The 19,014-nt window shown below is 40.2% G+C and overlaps 1 protein-coding gene across 1 annotated transcript; it reads left to right on the forward strand.

Annotated features, from left to right (window-relative positions):
* The first annotated feature begins 4,294 nt into the window (after positions 1 to 4,294).
* On the forward strand, positions 4,295 to 19,014 carry LOC145492834 (D-inositol 3-phosphate glycosyltransferase-like). The gene is made up of 2 exons (XM_081472212.1): positions 4,295 to 4,688; positions 17,907 to 19,014. The coding sequence occupies exon 2, from the start codon at positions 17,932 to 17,934 to the stop codon at positions 19,012 to 19,014; it is 1,083 nt and encodes a 360-aa protein (XP_081328338.1). The 5' UTR covers positions 4,295 to 4,688; positions 17,907 to 17,931.

Here is a 19,014-nt window from a genome sequence, read left to right on the forward strand (position 1 = left end):
ATATATTTCAACTCAGCATCTGAGAGCCATCTTTAGATGGTTCTAAAGCAATCTGGCTTCCTTCGCTCGTACTTAAGAGTCTGATTTACAGCGACAGTCAAACATAACCGCTGTAATACACACTGTATACTGGCTACTATGGAGAGCTCAAGCTTTCCGCATTGAGCGGGAGACTCGATCAGACAAACGAGTACAGCACAGCTTTGCTGTTTTCAGTGAAACGTCGTCAAGTTAAGAGATCCACTAGGCGAGGAAACCGAACAGTGTAGTATTGTCACTGATGTATTAAAAAGCCATAAGTAAATATTACATATCCAGGTTACAGTCCTTTTAATACTGAGATTTACAACAAACCTGCATTCACGGAGAACCAAGGAAGAGAAGACAGCAAGTTGAAAGCTGCAAGCGCCACACCGTCATGTTGGTTCAAAGTCTTCAAACTGAAAGAGGAAGTTAGAAGGGCGGATGACGTCATCTCAAGATTTCGGTCCTCTTGGCAACAAGAGGTGTCATGCAACATTTCTCTAGCTATTCGTCACCGCATCGCAAAATTAGAAACACTGTGTAACGCTAGGAACCCAAAATTTAATCCTCTCTTCTCTCAATGGATATAAACATTTTTATCTTATTAAATTAGTGGAAAATTAGTGGAAAATGGCGCTATATAAATGTATATTTATTTATTTTATTTATTTATTTATTAAGATGGATTGGTCCACACGTTTTAGCTATCCAAAACCAGCTCGCCCTCCTCCCTACCCTTCAAAAGTTCTTACCCTCCGAAGTAGCTTACTACATGCCATTAGGGACAGCGCGTCTCCCAACCCCAAAATGCTTTGGGAACGAAAGAATATCGAGATCGAAATGTATTATGGACCAAAATATAACAAGACAGCGGGAACCTGGTCTCTAACATTAGTAGCGCCTGGTTAATTTTATCATTTTTAGCGGGAAAGGTAAATCCTGAATAAAAATTTTCATTTGAATTGCTCCAAGCATTGTTCAATATTTACGTATAGAATGATCTTGCAAAGTTGAGCCGTCGACAGGGCAAACCCAGTGCTTACAATACTGAGATGAGGTGGTTTTCGAAAGCTTTTCGCCAGCCCAAAACTCGGCGAGAAATTTCCTCGGAAGCGATCGACAAATTCAAAGCCATGATCTGAGACAATACAGTATGGGGCCCAGTTCTCGGCCACAAAAAACGTAAACTTGTCTTTCTTACCTTGGAATAGCCGTAAGGACTTAAAATTTCACGCACAGCTAGCTTCAGCATTCAGTTTACACATGTAGAGCTATCGACTGCTCAACGCTGTTTTCTCCCGAGTAATAACGAAAATGGAGGCTTCGTTCGTGGTCCCAATTATCGGCCAGCAGGCCCAGTTCTCGGCCACAAAAGAGTGGGCGCGATTCCTCAGAATAAACAACGCTTTATTACCATTTTTTTGTTGTTAAATCACTTATAAGGCTTGTGTTTTGATATTTCGATCACAAATTATCCTTAAAGAGCTTTGTTTCATGTTAGAAAAGGAAGTTTCTTTCACGCCTAGTTTTTCTCTTAAGTGCAGTCAAGCGAGGCTAAAAAAGAGTTGGGTTAAGTCAGAGCTCATAGTTTTCAGCATGCCGCCCCATTACAGCTTTATTTTTACAACTGACTTGACACGAATACTCCACACAGAACTATGAGCGCTTTTAGTGTTGAAGGCGAACAGGGTGGCCGAGAATAGGCAAATACCCAAAAGGACGAAGGAAATATTGAGGAGTGAATTTAGGTCAAAGAATTAAACAGGCCAGGAAAAGTTTATATTTAACAGATAGCTTTATCACTCTACGTCCTTTATGCCAAGAATTGGCTCATTTGGGCTTTCTAGACGGACAAAATATAAACTTGAATTAAACCATGTAATTCGAGTAGCCGTAAACAAACACGTTTTCGGGGAAACCAGATTCACCTACCTTCGTGTCACCTCGACGTGCTCACAGAAAAACTGGGCAGGACGAACGCTGAACAAAAAGTGGCCGAGAACTGGGCCCGGCCGAGAACTGGGCCCCACACTGTAGTGTCCCAGATCATGGCTTTGAATTCGTCGATCGCTTCCGAGGAAATTTCTCGCCGAGTTTTGGGCTGGCGAAAAGCTTTCGAAAACCACCTCATCTCAGTATTGTAAGCACTGGGTTTGCCCTGTCGAAGGCTCAACTTTGCAAGATCATTCTATACGTAAATATTGAACAATGCTTGGAGCAATTCAAGTGAAAAATTTTATTCAGGATTTACCTTTCCCGCTAAAAATGATAAAATTAACCAGGCGCTACTAATGTTAGAGACCAGGTTCCCGCTGTCTTGTTATATTTTGGTCCATAATACATTTCGATCTCGATATTCTTTCGTTCCCAAAGCATTTTGGGGTTGGGAGACGCGCTGTCCCTAATGGCATGTAGTAAGCTACTTCGGAGGGTAAGAACTTTTGAAGGGTAGGGAGGAGGGCGAGCTGGTTTTGGATAGCTAAAACGTGTGGACCAATCCATCTTAATAAATAAATAAATAAAATAAATAAATATACATTTATATAGCGCCCTTCTCCACTAATTTTCCACTAATTTAATAAGATAAAAATGTTTATATTCATTGAGAGAAGAGAGGATTAAATTTTGGGTTCCTAGCGTTACACAGTGTTTCTAATTTTGCGATGCGGTGACGAATAGCTAGAGCAAAGTTGCATGACACCTCTTGTTGCCAAGAGGACCGAGATCTTGAGATGACGTCATCCGCCCTTCTAACTTCCTCTTTCAGTTTGAAGACTTTGAACCAACATGACGGTGTGGTGCTTGCAGCTTTCAACTTGCTGTCTTCTCTTCCTTGGTTCTCCGTGAATGCAGGTTTGTTGTAAATCTCAGTATTAAAAGGACTGTAACCTGGATATGTAATATTTACTTATGGCTTTTTAATACATCAGTGACAATACTACACTGTTCGGTTTCCTCGCCTAGTGGATCTCTTAACTTGACGACGTTTCACTGAAAACAGCAAAGCTGTGCTGTACTCGTTTGTCTGATCGAGTCTCCCGCTCAATGCAGAAAGCTTGAGCGCTCCGTAGTAGCCAGTATACAGTGTGTATTACAGCGGTTATGTTTGGCTGTCGCTGTAAATCAGACTCTTAAGTACGAGCGAAGGAAGCCAGATTGCTTTAGAACCATCTAAAGATGGCTCTCAGATGCTGAGTTGAAATATATTCTTTTGAGTGAAGCTCAATTTTAAAACAGTCTCTGATAGTTATGGATATTGCGTCTAACGTCTTTAATATTCCGTTGTCACGGCAAGGTATGGGAAACTCGCTACAGTTTGTTTATCAGTTCTGTTACCCGTTTCATTGATCATTTATACGTCTGTTACTCATCGAAATCAGCAGAATCTATAATCAGCATGTTTGACCGCAAAAGAAACCCTTTTGGGATTCATTCTTCCGTCGCTGATGTTATTTTATGCCAGTGACATGAATTCATCGTTGTAAGAACTGTTAATTAGGTGTTTTTTGAGCGTGGCGTCGGCGGAATGCGTCTGATCATTTCAAGCAGAAAAAACCGCTTTGTTCAGGGTGGAACGCAGTAATTCTGCTACAATAACAGTTATTCAAACATGTGATTGTAATGTCCTTAAGAATAGATGAAACACAAGAAAAAATCTTGTAAGTTCTTTACAAGTTAATGTGGTGAACTTTTACTTAGAGTCGTAGAAATATGATCGCAATTTTATGTAAATGATACTTTGTATAAACAATCAGTCTTTTTTTCTTGAACACATTCCAAATGATAAAATTCATGACTTATAAACTTGAGAAGACGAAGTTATATCAAAGTTCTTAAAAGTTATCCAAAGTGAAACTAAGTACAGACCAATTTCATACTGCTCAATTTAAAGCCCAGAGAAAACGATCACTAAGGTAAATTATTCCATAGCCTTTGATATAGCATGACTCCTCTCATCTTATCTGCCAGATAAGACAATAAGCCCTTTATTTCGCTGTCTGGTGTCACGCTTTTGCGCAATTGCAGCATGGAGGCGGAAAATGATGAAAGCGATCAGCTGAAAATTTGATATTTTTAAGATCTAAGACCATTTACTCCAAATATATTATTTCTCCTCTGACCATCTCTCATCTGATATCAAACTACAAAACCAAGTGTAATGTGACTGTAACGCTACGTTAACTAAATAATTTTTTACAATTGGCGGTATTTTGGCGAGTGCAATCCGATTTGGCCTGATGCGCCCATTGTTGATATAAATGGGTAAGACATTAATAATTAACAATTAACAATTTATTTTTGTCAGTTACAATTGTTTGCTTATTTTCGGAAAACGCGCATTAGACGTTGTTTTTTAATTGGCTCTTTGTGATACCCATCTTAATAAGATGAAAATGTTTTATACATTGAGAGAAGAGAGGATTAAATTTTGGGCTCCTAGCGTTACATAGTGTGTCTTAGTTTGGCGGTGACCGGATAGCCAGAGAAATATTGGGTTATTGTTGCCAAGAAGACAGAAATCTTGAGATGATGTCATCCGCCCATTTTCACAGGCCTGTACACCATCTGACTCCTCTTTCATTTTGAACATGACATGGCAGTGTGCGAAGTGCTTGCAGCCTTTAACTATCCATCTTCTCTTCCTTTGGTCTCCGTGAATGCAGGTTTGTTGTAATTCTCAGTATTAAAAGGACTAAAACCTGGATACGTAATTTAGCTCTGCAAATTTATGGCTTTGTAAAACATCAATGATAATATTAGACTATTTGATTTCCTCGTGGGGCAGTTCTCTTAACTTGACGACATTTCGAAAGAATGAGTGATGCGAATGCAGCCATAACACTACTGGAAAAATGACCTGAAAAAATTTCAGGTTCTGAACGGGATTCCAACCCACGACCTTTGCGTTACTGGTGCAATGCTCTACCAACTGAGCTATTAAAGCCACATGAGAGCGGTCGTGTGTGGGTTCGGCCCTATATGTTCAGTGGACGTAATACTCGGAATGCTACTGTTGGACATCTATTACCATGGAATTCATATACTTGAGCCGAGTATCACGTCCACTGAACAGCTCGGGTCGTGGGTAAATTGGTGCGGGTTAACTAAGGCAGTGTCTTAAGGGCCCATTAACCGATCTTTTCGAGCCGTTGCTAAGGAAAATTTAGTCTCATAAAACCTCATCATTTTCAGTTAGTTCAGAGTTATTTCATGTGTTTCAACTTTTTTATGATCAGTAACACTAGTGATGACGTCATCAGGCCACGTCCGTGGTCATGTGACTAATACAGAGAAAATGCAAAGGCTCCCAGGCAAATTACTTTCTCTGGATTTTTTTCATTGATTTAATACTTTAATTTAAATCCTCACTGAGCTCTGCATCGATTTTGGTTCATTTCTAAAAGGTCACAATTTGAGAGCATTTCAAAATATTGAAAAATTCGTAATTTTCTGAAAAAAGCATGATTTCGAAAAAGGAATGCATAGCTATGTGGCCAACGTTGGCTTTAATCGAAATTCGTCGAAAAAAGCTGGATTTAATCAAAACCCGCATTTCCTTTAGCATTCAAAGAAAACGGAAGTGTGCCCGATATCTATCGGAAGTTACCCTATCAGTGCGCGTGCAATTTACACTACCAGCGCACTCCGGTAAGATCAAACAAAGCCACACGAAGTTAGTTTTTCTCTTTCTATTGCTCTTGTTTTTCTGTCTTTCTCTTGTTTTGTCTTTGCTTGTACTTTTTTTTTACTTTGCATTTTGCGAAACACAAAGAAAAACATCTAAAGTGTGTGGGAATTTACAAGTTTTTGGGTTGTTTTTATTTTCTGTGCTCAGGCTGACGTAAGCGACCGGAAGTGAAATTTCCCCTCCTTAGCAATGCGGGCGCTCGCGCGTGTTACTAAGGAGGTGAAATTTCACTTCCGGTCACTTACGTCAGCCTGAGCACAGAAAATAAAAACAACTCAATAACTTGCAAATTGGCTTACATTTTAGTTGTTTTTCTTTGTGTTTCACACAATGCAAAGTAAAAAAAGTACGAGCAAAGACAAAACAAGAAAAAGACAGAAAAACAAGAGCAATAGAAAGAGAAAAAATCCGTGTGGCTTTGCTGGATCTTACCGAAGTGCGCTGGTAGTGTAAATTGCGCACGCGCTGATAGGGTAACCTTCAATATATATCGGGCGCACTTCTGGTTTCTTTAAATGCTAAAGGAAAGGGGGTTTTTCATTAAATCCAGCCTTTTTCGACAGATTTTGATTAAAGGAGCTAGGTCACGGTCGCGCATGCGCGTGCAGTCACGAAAAAGTTTGAAAGTTTTAGCCTCAAACTTTCAAAGTCATCGGCGAGGACATATTCGTAACTTTATCGAAAACTATCTCTGTCATCCTTGAGTGGTCTATTCTTTTGATAGCGGTTATAAGTCAATTGATTGTTGTAGAGTATTTACATGTAGATTTTGGCTCGGGTTCAATGTTTTGTGAGTGAATTTCCGTGGATGTTGTGATGCAGTGTGATGTCTTCTTGAGGTGGTCGGCGATCTGCAAGTGGTCGGAAGAGGATTTACACTTCCGTTTCTGAGGGAGTAACGTTTTGGTAAAAAGGCCATCGAAGGATTTTGCTAGACTGCCGCTTTTATTCTTCGTCAGTATTTGCGATGATTTATGGCGAATATCGGAGTGATTAAGCGTTTGCTGGCCACCTTCTTTCCCTGGAACGACGAAGGCAAGTACCTTTCGTTTATCTTTCACATGCAGTTTGCCACTTTGTTTATACCGTTTATCTGGTCATTTTACATGTTTCCTATTCTTTTGCCTCTCACATATAGGAAGCTAAGTCAGTAGAGGAAAATACAAGACGAGAGAAGATACTGAAAGATAGCTCTTCCGTAAAATGACGGCGCCATGTTGAAGGTGAGCTGATATGTACAACTGTAAACAAGTTGCCACACGCAACTTTGACTTTAATTAGAGGAGCAATAACTAAGTGTAGTCGTTTCATTTAATTCATTTCGCCATTTTCGTCTTATATGTTTCCTTCGAAGTCAATACAACCTGTTTACTTATTTTAATGTACTCTAACTGGGCATATGAGCTAGATTTTTCTACAAGTGAAATTTCCGCTTTCAAAACAAAATAATATGCCACTTACATTTAGTATGCCTCGCTATTCTGTATGTTTTACAAGTGTGGTAATTAGTGCATCATCAGGACTCTCGGCTCTGTTGTTGTAAGGGTGAATGATCAGCCGTAATCATAAAGGCCCACTCAAGTAACTGATGTTTTTTCAGTCATCCTGCCCTCCACATGTTACATCTATTATCCAAATATACAAAATTCCCTTTGTGCTCTGCATCCTTTTCAGTAATGCTCAAAATTTAATTTGGCGTGACTTTGCATTCATTTTGATAGTTTTTTTTTTATATATATATTTGTTACTGTTTTGTTTGTTGCATTCAAACATTGACTATCTTATGCGGCTGAGCCAATAGAGTATATGTATGCATGTATGGTTAGTGCACTTGTCCCTGGAGCGAGGGGTTTGGGTTCGAGCCCTGGCTGGGGACATGGTGTTGTGTTCTTGGGCAAGACACTTAACTCTCACAGTGCCTCTCTCCACTCAGGAGTATAAATGGGTACCAGTGAATTGTTGGGGAAACCTAACAAATTGCGGGGGGAGGGGGGATGGGGGGAGGTGGGATGGGGGGGGGGTGACCTGCAATGGACTGGCATACCATCCAGGAGGATTAGAAATACTCCTAGCCTCTTCATGCTACAGAAACCAGGATAAGCTCTGGCAGCTATGAGCCATCAGCTCCAAGGCTTGACTTATGCATATTTTTACTGATTGTATGATTAATATGTGTTGTGCTCAATGTCTTTGTTGCAGAGAGGATACTGATGTTACAGCAAGTTCTACCAATGTTGATATTACAGGCATATCAGCATCTTATTGAACATATAAGGAAGTCCTGTTTACAAGATATGGCCTCTTTTAGAACATCTCCATGGGAACAGTTGTCTTTCAATACTGTCAATTTTTTTTTTCTAATACAGTGTAGATGCTTAAAATCCAAATTGTCCTCAAACATACGAAGTGTTTATTTTTTACAATGTGTACCAATAATCTTTCATTTCAATGACATGATCAAACCAATTTTTACTTCTCTCCCACACTAAAATAAATTACATCTCCACTAAAGTACATGTATATAGTCAATAAAATTTATTGATTACTATTTGGTGACTGTGCTGACCATGACTAGTTATTGAATACAGTATGTCCCAGGGTGTTTGATGAAAGCAAAGTCTTTTGGAACTACTGGATATTATGAAACATTGCTAGCAAAAATGGAAAAATTGCATAGGTCAGGTACTAAAACCAGAAACAAAATAACCAAACCAGGGCTACAAATAATTTTTTTCTCTTGAAAGGACATATGTCTTACTAAAACACCATCTTGGTCAGACAAAACAAATTGTGGTCGAGCATCACCAAAAAAGTAAGATTTACTAACAGTAGATCTTTATTCGCCCTTACTGTAAAGTAATTTACGATAAAAAATTGTCAAGACATCATGTCCACCCACAGTTGGGATTTCGTTGGACATGAGCAAATTTTGGTCGGCCAATGACTGATGACCGACTGTTATTTGCAGCCCTGCAAACAAAATGTAACAACAAGATAGCACTCAGGTTAGCTCTATAAAACCTTGGTTAGCCTGAATAACACTCAGGTTACAGTTGGCTGTTGACAGTTGTGAGGAGTTTCATTTCAGTGGTTTTCTTTTGGGTTTTGGCACTGCCATCAGTTGTAGGGAAATATTTTTAAAATTGCACAAGCCTGCCTAGAGATGTAGCTTGAAAATCTGGCTCATTAAAAATCCCAGTGTGCTCTTCTGGTCTATACCTTGTTTTATTGATCTTTTTTCTGTCTATACCTTGAATTTATTGATCTTTTTTCTGTATTGATTTTTTTTTCCAGTAATAAACATTGGCCTTGTTATAAAAGGAACAAATTCATGAACTAGCTGTTGGTGAATTTTCAGCTCAGAACCATGTATTGAGCATGCATTTTATTTCGGCATAATGAACCAACACCCACCATGAATGTGCAATGATAAAGATGAAAACAAGGTGTGGAGGTGATTTAAATTAACAAAACAAATGCCTCTTCCACTATTACTATAAAATAGTGCTTTCTTTGTAGGCTTTTCTTCAGGGGGAAAGAACTTGTTACTAGCATTTGTTTTGGTTTAATCAGCCCTGAATCCCAAATAAACTCCAGTGTGAGGGATATTGCCAATGGATAACTGTTACTACACAGGAAGGGCACACCTTGTTTCCTCCCCAGATAACCGTGTCTATGGAGAACATTTTGCCAATAGTCTGCGTTCATGAAGACATGCATGCTATTGTCATCACAGTCTATTTCTTGTAGCATAATTTGGTACATGCCACACTTGCACCATGGTATTGCCGAGTTGCTAGAAGGAGGTGCAGGGTTAGGCATTCCATCCACACTTGTCATCTGTCCTTCTGTGGATGTACCAGGGGAGGGTTGAGAATGTCGCTTTCACTGATAATCTCATCTAAATTGTCAATTCTTCTAGGCAGGCTTCTCGTGCACAGCTTGCACACATTGCTTCGTCAAGCATTTGAATGAATTCCTAAAAGAACATTATGGAGGTAATCACCAATAAAGTACAGTACTGTAAAGTATTTTGTGCTGGCCTGACAAAATTAAGTGTTGTAATTGATTTATTTTAGGTAGAGCCAACAACTGTGTCAAAGATTCAAGTTTGACAGCTTGCTAGCAAGCACAGAGTTTTTGCCCATTCAAGTGGGCCTAGAAATAAAAAAAATCGAGTGTAGTAACAAAACAAATCTTGCCTTGCTAAACTTAATGCATTTGCATTGGTGTTCAAGCTTTGATTTTTGTGGTCTTTTCCATATTTAGGCATATCTTTGTTCTTGGAATAATAACAAATAAAAACATATTTCTATACAAGCAGACCCTTACGCCTCCATTTTATTTTATCCTCTCCTGCTCTTGACTTGGCCTGTTGTCAGTCTGGTATGGCTGTGTTTTTCAGCCACAAATGAAGCTATACTTGCACCAGCCTTGATATGAAAAAAAGAGTCATGTCAAAGCTGTTGTACTTTGTATATGAAAAACCAAACTCTCCTAGAAACGTTCTCAGCTCAAGGAAAAGACAATTCAAACTGCAAAAACTCGAAACTGCTCTATGCTTAGTGAAATGTTTGGCCTGAATGAAAAAGACATGCTGTACACATGAACATGTGTACATATGAAGACTTGAACACAAACAGAACCAAAAATAGCCAGAAATCTAGTCGTTCCATTCGCGTGCAGCCTTCAATACCTACTTACAAACTATGTTACATCAAAGCTAAGTGCATAAATAAGGAATCTCACCGTGTTTTCGACACGGATTTGCTGTCGAACCACACATGCACTCACTTCCACATCTTGCAAGGGCAGCCACGATTTGCATTTGTTTTCTATTTCGTGGAACAAGCGCTTTCGCACGAACAGGAGATGCGATTTTCCTAAGAGGATAACAACAGAAGAAAGAGAAAATGGACGTTGCGTTGGAGCATATTCCCAGAAACTACGAAACAGTTCACACATTTAAATCTGTCACGTAATGGAGTCGAAGGAAACTCAGCACCGTAGCCTTTCTTGCCTCTTCTGCGTCCATAATTTTGCCTCTGCGATAAAATAAGTAGATCGACGAGAAGAAATCCACACACGCGACAAAAAGACGTAATAATTTTAACCAAGAACGGCTAAATTCGCGCAAAATTTAACAACTCCGATAAATTCAAGATGGCGGATGCATTTGAATCTCAACGAGAACGGAGCCAAATTTCGCACATGCGCGGTTCGTGACGTAGCTCCTTTAACGCCAACGTTGGAAAGATAGCTATGCATTCCTTTTTCAAAATCATGCTTTTTCCAGAAAATTACGAATATTTTAATATTTTAAAATTCCCTCAAAATCTGACCTTTCAAAAATGAAACAAAATCTATGCATAGCGTAATGAGGATTTAAATTAAAATATTAAATCAATGAAAAAAATCCCGATAAAGTAATTTGCCTGGGAGCCTTTGCGTTTTTTCAGTATTAGTCACATGACCATGGGCGTGGCCTAATGACGTCATCACTAGTGTTACTGATCATGAAAAAGTTAAAGTGCACCTAACCCCAAAAATTTTTTTTCGCTAGAACGAATCTACTTATTATTTGAAATAGTTGTGCGAAAGAATTTTTGAATTCCGTTAAATCCTCGATTTTCTGTGCCACGACGAAATCTCGAAAATAGCTCCAAAACACCGCCATTTTGTTTCACGACCGAGTTTGAGGAGAATGGGTCCAGCGGCTCTTGTGACGTCTACCCAGGAAGGTTGGATATCTCATTTCCTCTCATTTCCTTCAGGATGGTGCAATACACATTCGAAAAGTGCGCAGAAAACGCCTTCCAGAGGTGCTATCGGCTGTTGCAGCAATATTTAAAGATTTAAAGAAAGATATACTGTACAATTTACTGACGATGATCGGCTAATGGTGCAATAAGGACGTAAACGATGGTTGATTTTGTCGAACCGAAACAAGCGAACTGAATCTGTGAGAATCATTGAAGAACTCTCACTGGAATTTGTTCCGCAGACTTTCGAACGCTATTTTCATAAATTTTCTGCTTAAAGCTAACCAGAAATTTGTAGAAATACTACCTACAACCTATATCTTCCAATCCCGCAGTATTTATAACATAACCGGCAAAGTTGTGTGATCCGGTCATGATCAAGAAGCGTTATACTGATATGTAAATAGATCGCAACTGTACGCCGCTAACCAACACTTATTTCTCTTTCGATTTAGATGAAAGTCGAAGATTAATCCTCTAGAATTACATGATAACAAAATTGTTAGACTCACAGAGTCTTTCGAAGGTTTGGAAATCAGCAGTGCGACAAAGATTCTGTGCAATAGCGTCGAAAATATGACCGCGTAACATTATCTGCGGACCGCTTAGGGAACACATCCTTTTCGCTTATCCGACGAATTTCACTGCAAACTTTGAGAACAATTTACATTGGTTATTTGGAGTTACGACTTAAAACGTGTGACAATGTGAAATCGGTAATTGTATGAAATGTTTCCTTCCGCCTTGCTTCCCGCAGCTTCAAAAATACAGGTCCAAACAATACGATTTTCAATCGATCGAAGCCAATGTTTTGGAGGTCATCAAGTCTCGAAAACTGCAACACGTACGTCGTTCTTATAAACATGAAGCATTCAACTGAAAGTAAAACACAAACTGGATTTAACAGAACCTTGACAAAATACATTCTCGGTAAGGACAAATGTAAACGGGCTATAAACACGCGTGGGAATCTTATGTTTAGTTGACGAAATTATCATCCAAAGCAGTCCTTGAGTTTTCTTTCCTGCTTTTCGTTTGCCTGCTCCTCCACTTCGTATCTAGCTTTCCATTCCTAATATACAAGCAGCTCGTCCGCAAAGACGTCTTCCCCGTCGTCGCTTGAAATATTGTAAATTGCTCTCAAAGCTCTAAGCAGTGAGTTCACAATTGTCGAACGTGCTCGATCGAAGTTTATTTCGGAGCCTTCCGAATCGAAACTTAACTCTGACTCCAGTGACGAAAAAGAAATGATTCTGAGACAAAACTTGGACGTTTTAGTCCCAAAATACATCGGAACGATTAGTTTTGCGTTCTATTTTCTCGAGCAAATACAGAGAGTTGACTGAGGCGCTATTGTGTTTGGTTCCTGGGTAGACGTCATCAGGTACCGCCACCCCAGACTCCCTAAAACGCGGTCGTGAAACACTTAATCGCGACTTTGAAAGGGCATAGAAAATCGAGGATTCAACCAAATTCAAAAATTTCTTCGCCCAAATGCTTCAAATAAAGTCTAGATTTGTTTTAGCGAAAAAAACATTTTGGGGTTAGGTGCACTTTAAAACACATGAAATAACTCTGAAGTAACTAAAAATGATGAGGTTATATGAGAATAAATTTTCCTTAGCAACGGCTCGAAAAGATCGGTTAATGAGATGTCGTGAGTTAAGTACATTTTCGTAGTAAAATTCGCCTTCCTACGCTTTGATCGTATTGAGAAACTAGAAATGAATGTTTTGAGTAAGACGTCGCCTTGCTGTTTCAACTCGTATCTGAAAGAAAGCCGTATCCGTAAACCAGATTTTCTCGATATTTCCCGTGTAATGAAAACTATAACAAAATTCTGGTACGTGATTGGTTATCAATAACCCCGTTTGAGCACTAATAGGACAGTTTGCGGGTCATGCTTGTAACTCGCCCTCTGGTGTAGAAACGGTTAAAATTAAGCGTTTCCTAGCGTACGTAGACGTGTTTTCTATCCAAAGCCCTTTGCGCTCTCTCACAAACCAAAAAACACTGCTACGAAGGTCAAACGTTCTCAGGATGTCCCATCGGCTGAACTATTCATCAGACTAAAATGAATGACAATAAATCAAAGTATTTATTACTAAACTACCCAATGATGTGCAAAATAATTAGCCCGGCTGAAATCTAGCTCTAATTGCCTTGGTTTAGAAGACCTTCCTTTCAGTTGTAAAATACAGTCACGCGTCGTGTTTAAGGTTACAGTATACCTTCGGGTTGACAATTTTCTTCAAATTTGGATTTTTGGGTCAAAATAGTGGTCGAAGAATAATCTCTAATTTCTGAAAAAAATTTTTGAAAAAGCCTAAATATTGGCGGAGAAATGGCGGTTTTACGTTTTCACCGGAAGTAAAAGTTTACCTCTTGATTGACAGCCCTATGGCGCGTATGCAATCAACCGAGACGATTTTCGCGGGAATTACCTATATGGATGTCACGAATTGACTACTCAGTTGATCAACATTGTTGTTCCAACTACCCAGCATTTTTGATATTAGGCGTGTCTCTATTAAGTTATAAGTAAACATAGACCACGTTTAAACCATGGACCGGTTCGAAAGAGCGAAAACAGCGAAGAACGAATGAAAATACATCAATGAGTGAAGAAGCGAAAGTTCACCACGCGGATAAAGCTATAGTTATCGTATAAGGCGGGCAAATATTCGTGGTAAGAGAAAAGAAAGGTTCTGTAAAAATTTCGGAACTTGACAGCAATAACAGGGATGCTGACAGAGACTCTTCTGATGAGTCCGATATCGACGAATCGTCGGACTCATTGAGACCATTTGAAATATTATCCATGCACAGTTGCCCACACACAGTTTCTCTCCGCGCTGTCTTTTGTTTGTTTCCTTCGCTCAGCCACTCTAGCGTTCGTATCCTTTTTAGTCTTCCCCATTTTGCCAGACCAGCTTCAAGAAAAACCGAGCTACAGAAAAATTATCCCTCTGCCTTCGGTTCCTTGAGCGCATTGCGAAACACAAGAGTTTCGCGCGTACATTTCACCAGGAGGTTAACGGTAGTAAAGTTTCCCTTCACTGATTGGCTTAGTTATCTGAGAACCCAGTTGAAGGCGTTTGTGGGCGGACTTTGTTTGCGAAGCAGAAAATTTTTCTTAGCGCTGTTTTCTCGAATAAATTTTTTCACTTGAAGCAGACACTTTAAAGAGTTATAACTCAAAGGGAATTTGTTCAATTGCTCTTAAATTTGGACAGTGGCTAGTTTAACATATAAACTACAAAAGCGTGTCTGGGAATTGTTAATTTCGAAATACTTTTTCTTCGAGAGCGATTTTTGTACGATCACTGCACATTTTTTTAATCCTATTTCGAAAATGTTCTGTAACTTTTTACTGCAATCGAATATGCCAAAACGCACACACGGTTTTTAAGCGCTTTGGGCCCTGAAACCGAGGAAAAAATTAAATTGGCGAAAAACAAATTCGCTTTGACTTGTAGCTTTCGAGAGGTGATTCGGGCGCTCGCATTTAGTGGTCGTGAAAAATTCGACAATTCACTTTCTTTCAAAATTCTTGGCATAGTTTGATAGCCAGCTCCATAAGCTTTAATTTGATATAGGGGTTTAGGTATCTAAAGCTTAAACTGCACGCGCTACATCGCTTGCGCGCGAGACACCCCTGAAGGTATACTGTAACCTTAACGCAAACGTTGAATGAAAATTAAGGATCCTTCTGAGAAAGCTTCTTTGAAAACAAGCCGACCCAACGAAATGGAAATGTCGTGGATTCGTGAGCTTGTTTGGTGTTTGCCCGATTAACGTTTCAAAAACTGGACAAACAAAGGTAACTTGGTTAATTGCAACCAAGTTTGGAGTTAACAAGTTCGAGTTAAGAGGCTACTCTGTTGGTAAGCTATCCTCTTTTAACTTATTTATCGTGGATTCAGTTACTGACAATTTGTTAGCCACAATACTACGGGTGCTGGTGGGGGGGGGGGGGGGGGTGTAAATTAGTCTAAGAAGGTATGCTGTTGACCCAAGGCACGCTCGGGGAAAAATAAAACATAGTTTCCGTTACAAAATATTGACTGTACGGGACACACAACCCTTTAACAGTAACTGTTAACTCTCCCTCATTTTGCAGATTTCTACATGCTCGACATCTTGGCACAGTTCCCCTTTTCTTTTCTTTTTTTTTTTTTTTCCTTAAGTCCAAATCTGTGCATGCTGATTTCTGGCGCGCGTGTTTTCTCAAAAGATCTTCTACTATTGTTTTTCCTGGATCTGGGCGGTGTTTTATTTTTATAAAGGAGCTGCTCCGGGATAACCGTTGGTGTGTTACCCAATTCTAACAAAACTTCGCTGTCGGTTAAGGAGAACTGCTGTAGAAGATAACTGTTCTCCGGCTCTCTTTAATATCTAGCATTGTCCACATGATGTGTTTTTGAAAAATGTTCACATTAGCGCGAGGGATTACTTCCAGTTTGAACTTTGTAACCGAAACCGTCACTCTTAGAATTAACTACAATAAAAGTCCTTTCGAGAGACGACTGCGAAGAACTTGACTTATCTTTAGTTGTCTCGTTCTCTTGCTTGCCGTTTGAAGCTTCTGTAAAAATAGTCTGCTTCGTATCGGCCTGTAACGACTACCTCTTGCCTCGTCAGACCTCCTAGAGTCGACACTTGCGTTGTGCCGATCGCACGGGTTAGGACTAGCCATCGGGTTGTTTGAGTCACCGGCCCTATCCTCGTCCCTTAGATCTTCTATCCGCGACCTTTCGCCCTTTTTAGTTGACTTCTTTTCGCTTTGTCTTGTCTTTGCCAGGGAGGGACCACTGCCTCCCTTGCCGTTGCCATTTTAAAGTGCCTTATATTCTACCTCCAGCTGCACGTTGTCTCGGACATCAGCATGAGCTGTATAAAGAAGGGACATGTTCATACGGTCTCTTTTCACCCAGTTGGCGTGAATGGTCTCCGCTTGATTCATTTTCGGAGTACTTAGTAACGGTATGATTCGACCCACCTGTGTAAATATTTTCGATCGTTGTCCTCTTCATTGAAATTCTCTAAGTCTTCCTTGGCCTTGTTGACGATTGCACAGTGCTTTAAAACGTCTTCTGGCTTCTTTTCTTAACCTGGGAGCCTGCCGCTTCCGGCAATCTTAGAAAATAACATTCGCTAGTCTTGACTCTTTCCGATTCAGGGCATGAGAATCAACTGACCGTCGCAAACCCGCCATATTTGACCATGCCATATCATTAACACGGCCACGAAGATTAAAGTTAAGAAATACTTCTTACTGTTTTGGGACTTTCTTTCCATAGAACTTCGTTAAAAGTTGCTCTAAAAAAGCTCGACTGAGCAACAGTCTTCACTTTCACATTTCATTGTGGCGAGAGGTACAAGTCTTCTGATTAGAGAATGATAGACGCTAGCAGTCAGTGAAACCAAACCTTTGCAGCTCTTTACCTTCCCGTCGAAAAAACAAAATTCTTGACTCAAGATATGGTGTTCAGTTCTGTCCATGCTAGGTGCGAATTTTGCTTTAAACTTACTGGTCTGAAAAACAAATGACGGCTTATCAGGATTACCACCCCGGTCATTTAATTTATAAACATAACATGGGTCACAAGAGTCGGCCAAAGGAACAGGTGTTTTAACAAATGTTTTTGAAGATAGGTCTACCAAAGATCATCCTTTATTGGTCTATCAAAACGTTTGTTTCAGGTTTTTTGCTTATGATTATTTTTTGCGTGACCAGCGCTGTTTACTCGCGATCCGCACCGCTTACCCGCGACCCGCGCTGCCTACCCGCGACCCGCGCTGCTTACCCGCCACCCGCGGCCCGCGTTGATTAGACGCTCCGGAGATTTCCTCCCATGCATGCTTGATCCGTCTCATGTCAGAGTTCGTTGTGTGCTCTTTTTTGAAATTGTTTCGCCTGTTTTATGACTTGAAGACTGCAGCATAATCTGAATAGCTGTCGATCAATTTTCACTCCTCCTTTAACTAACAAATGAACGCGATTACATCGATATAGTTGCGGACGTAATCCCAAAAGTATAAAACATTCCTTACAGTGGCTTCTGACTTATAATATAACGTGTTCTGTAGGAAACCTTTTTAAATGGTCTTTCAATCTCAAGTGGACCGCTTAAGAGGTCCGCTTAATTCAGGTTTGATTGTAATATTAAGATGTCCAAACGCGAATGAGATGGAAATTATTTCTGCATTACTGTGAGTCTAACAGCAATTGTGGAATTGTTATATCGGTCTCAGTTGAGTCTTGAAAAAGCTTGGCTTACTTCATCTCTATATTTAGCGCAGTGAGGAAGCTTGATGACACCATATGGCTGAAGTAATCAGATGCAAAGGCTAAAATGGGCGATGTTTTTAACATGTAGACACTTCACAGTATGGCTTTTACAAGTCTGCTTCTTTTTTCCTCGTAGGAGTCTGATCTCCCGGCGGGTGGCAATGACACAGAAATCTCGAGAACATGGCCAGCTATATCCATCCCCTGGCAAATTATATGTAACAATACTAGCATCAGAATGGAGGTCAACTAAAGGCGGACTCTCCACCATAAACAGAGAATTAGCCATAGAGTTGGCTAAATGTCCTGAGGTGGAAATCTCTTTTTTTGTTCCACAATGCAGCGAAGAAGACAAGAGAACGGCCCGTGATCACCACATTGAAATTGTCGAGGCAACAAGACTGACTGGGTACGATGAACTAGAATGGCTTAGCTTTCCGCCAGATCATTTGCAAATTGATGTCATCGTTGGTCATGGCGTGAAGCTTGGTCACCAAGCACAAATAATAAGGAAGTCTCACAAATGTAAGTGGATTCAAGTTGTCCACACAGACCCAGAGGAACTGGGAATGTATAAGTCCTACCAAAATCCGATTTCCACGGGCGAGAAGAAGCACAAAGTAGAAGTGGAACTTTGCGAAAAGGCTGACTTCGTTGTGGGCGTTGGGCCGAAGTTGTGCGAGACTTTTCGCAGATATCTTCGCTGGTGTAAGAAAGATGAAACCATTCTTAACATTACCCCTGGTGTCTTTAATGAATTTGTGGATGTTGAACATGCTGCTGAAGAGAGAGAACGATGCGGCATTTTAGTGTTTGGCCGTGGAGATGCTGAAGATTTTCAGTTAAAAGGTTTTGATGTTGCTGGCAAAGCCGTCGCTGAGTTGAATGATGCTCATCTTGTTTTCGTTGGTGCACCTGAAGGAAAGCACGAGGACATAGCAAAGCGTCTGCTTGAGTGTGGTCTTCCTGCTCACCGCCTGACAGTGAGAAGCTTCCTGCAAAGCAGAGAGGATTTGAAACGATTGTTCTGCGAAGTAGATCTTGTACTGATGCCTTCCAGAACAGAGGGATTTGGCTTGACTGGCCTAGAGGCATTATCAGCTGGTCTCCCTGTACTTGTTAGCAAGAACTCAGGATTTGGAGAAGCCCTAGGTAAAGTACCGTTTGGTTCAGCATGTGTGATTGATTCTGAGAATCCTCTGGTATGGGCTGAAGCCATCAAGGAAGTTTGGAATAAAGATTGA

Source organism: Orbicella franksi, chromosome 7 (assembly GCF_964199315.1).
Source record: "Orbicella franksi chromosome 7, jaOrbFran1.1, whole genome shotgun sequence".
In the NCBI taxonomy this organism is placed as follows: Eukaryota; Metazoa; Cnidaria; class Anthozoa; order Scleractinia; family Merulinidae; genus Orbicella; species Orbicella franksi.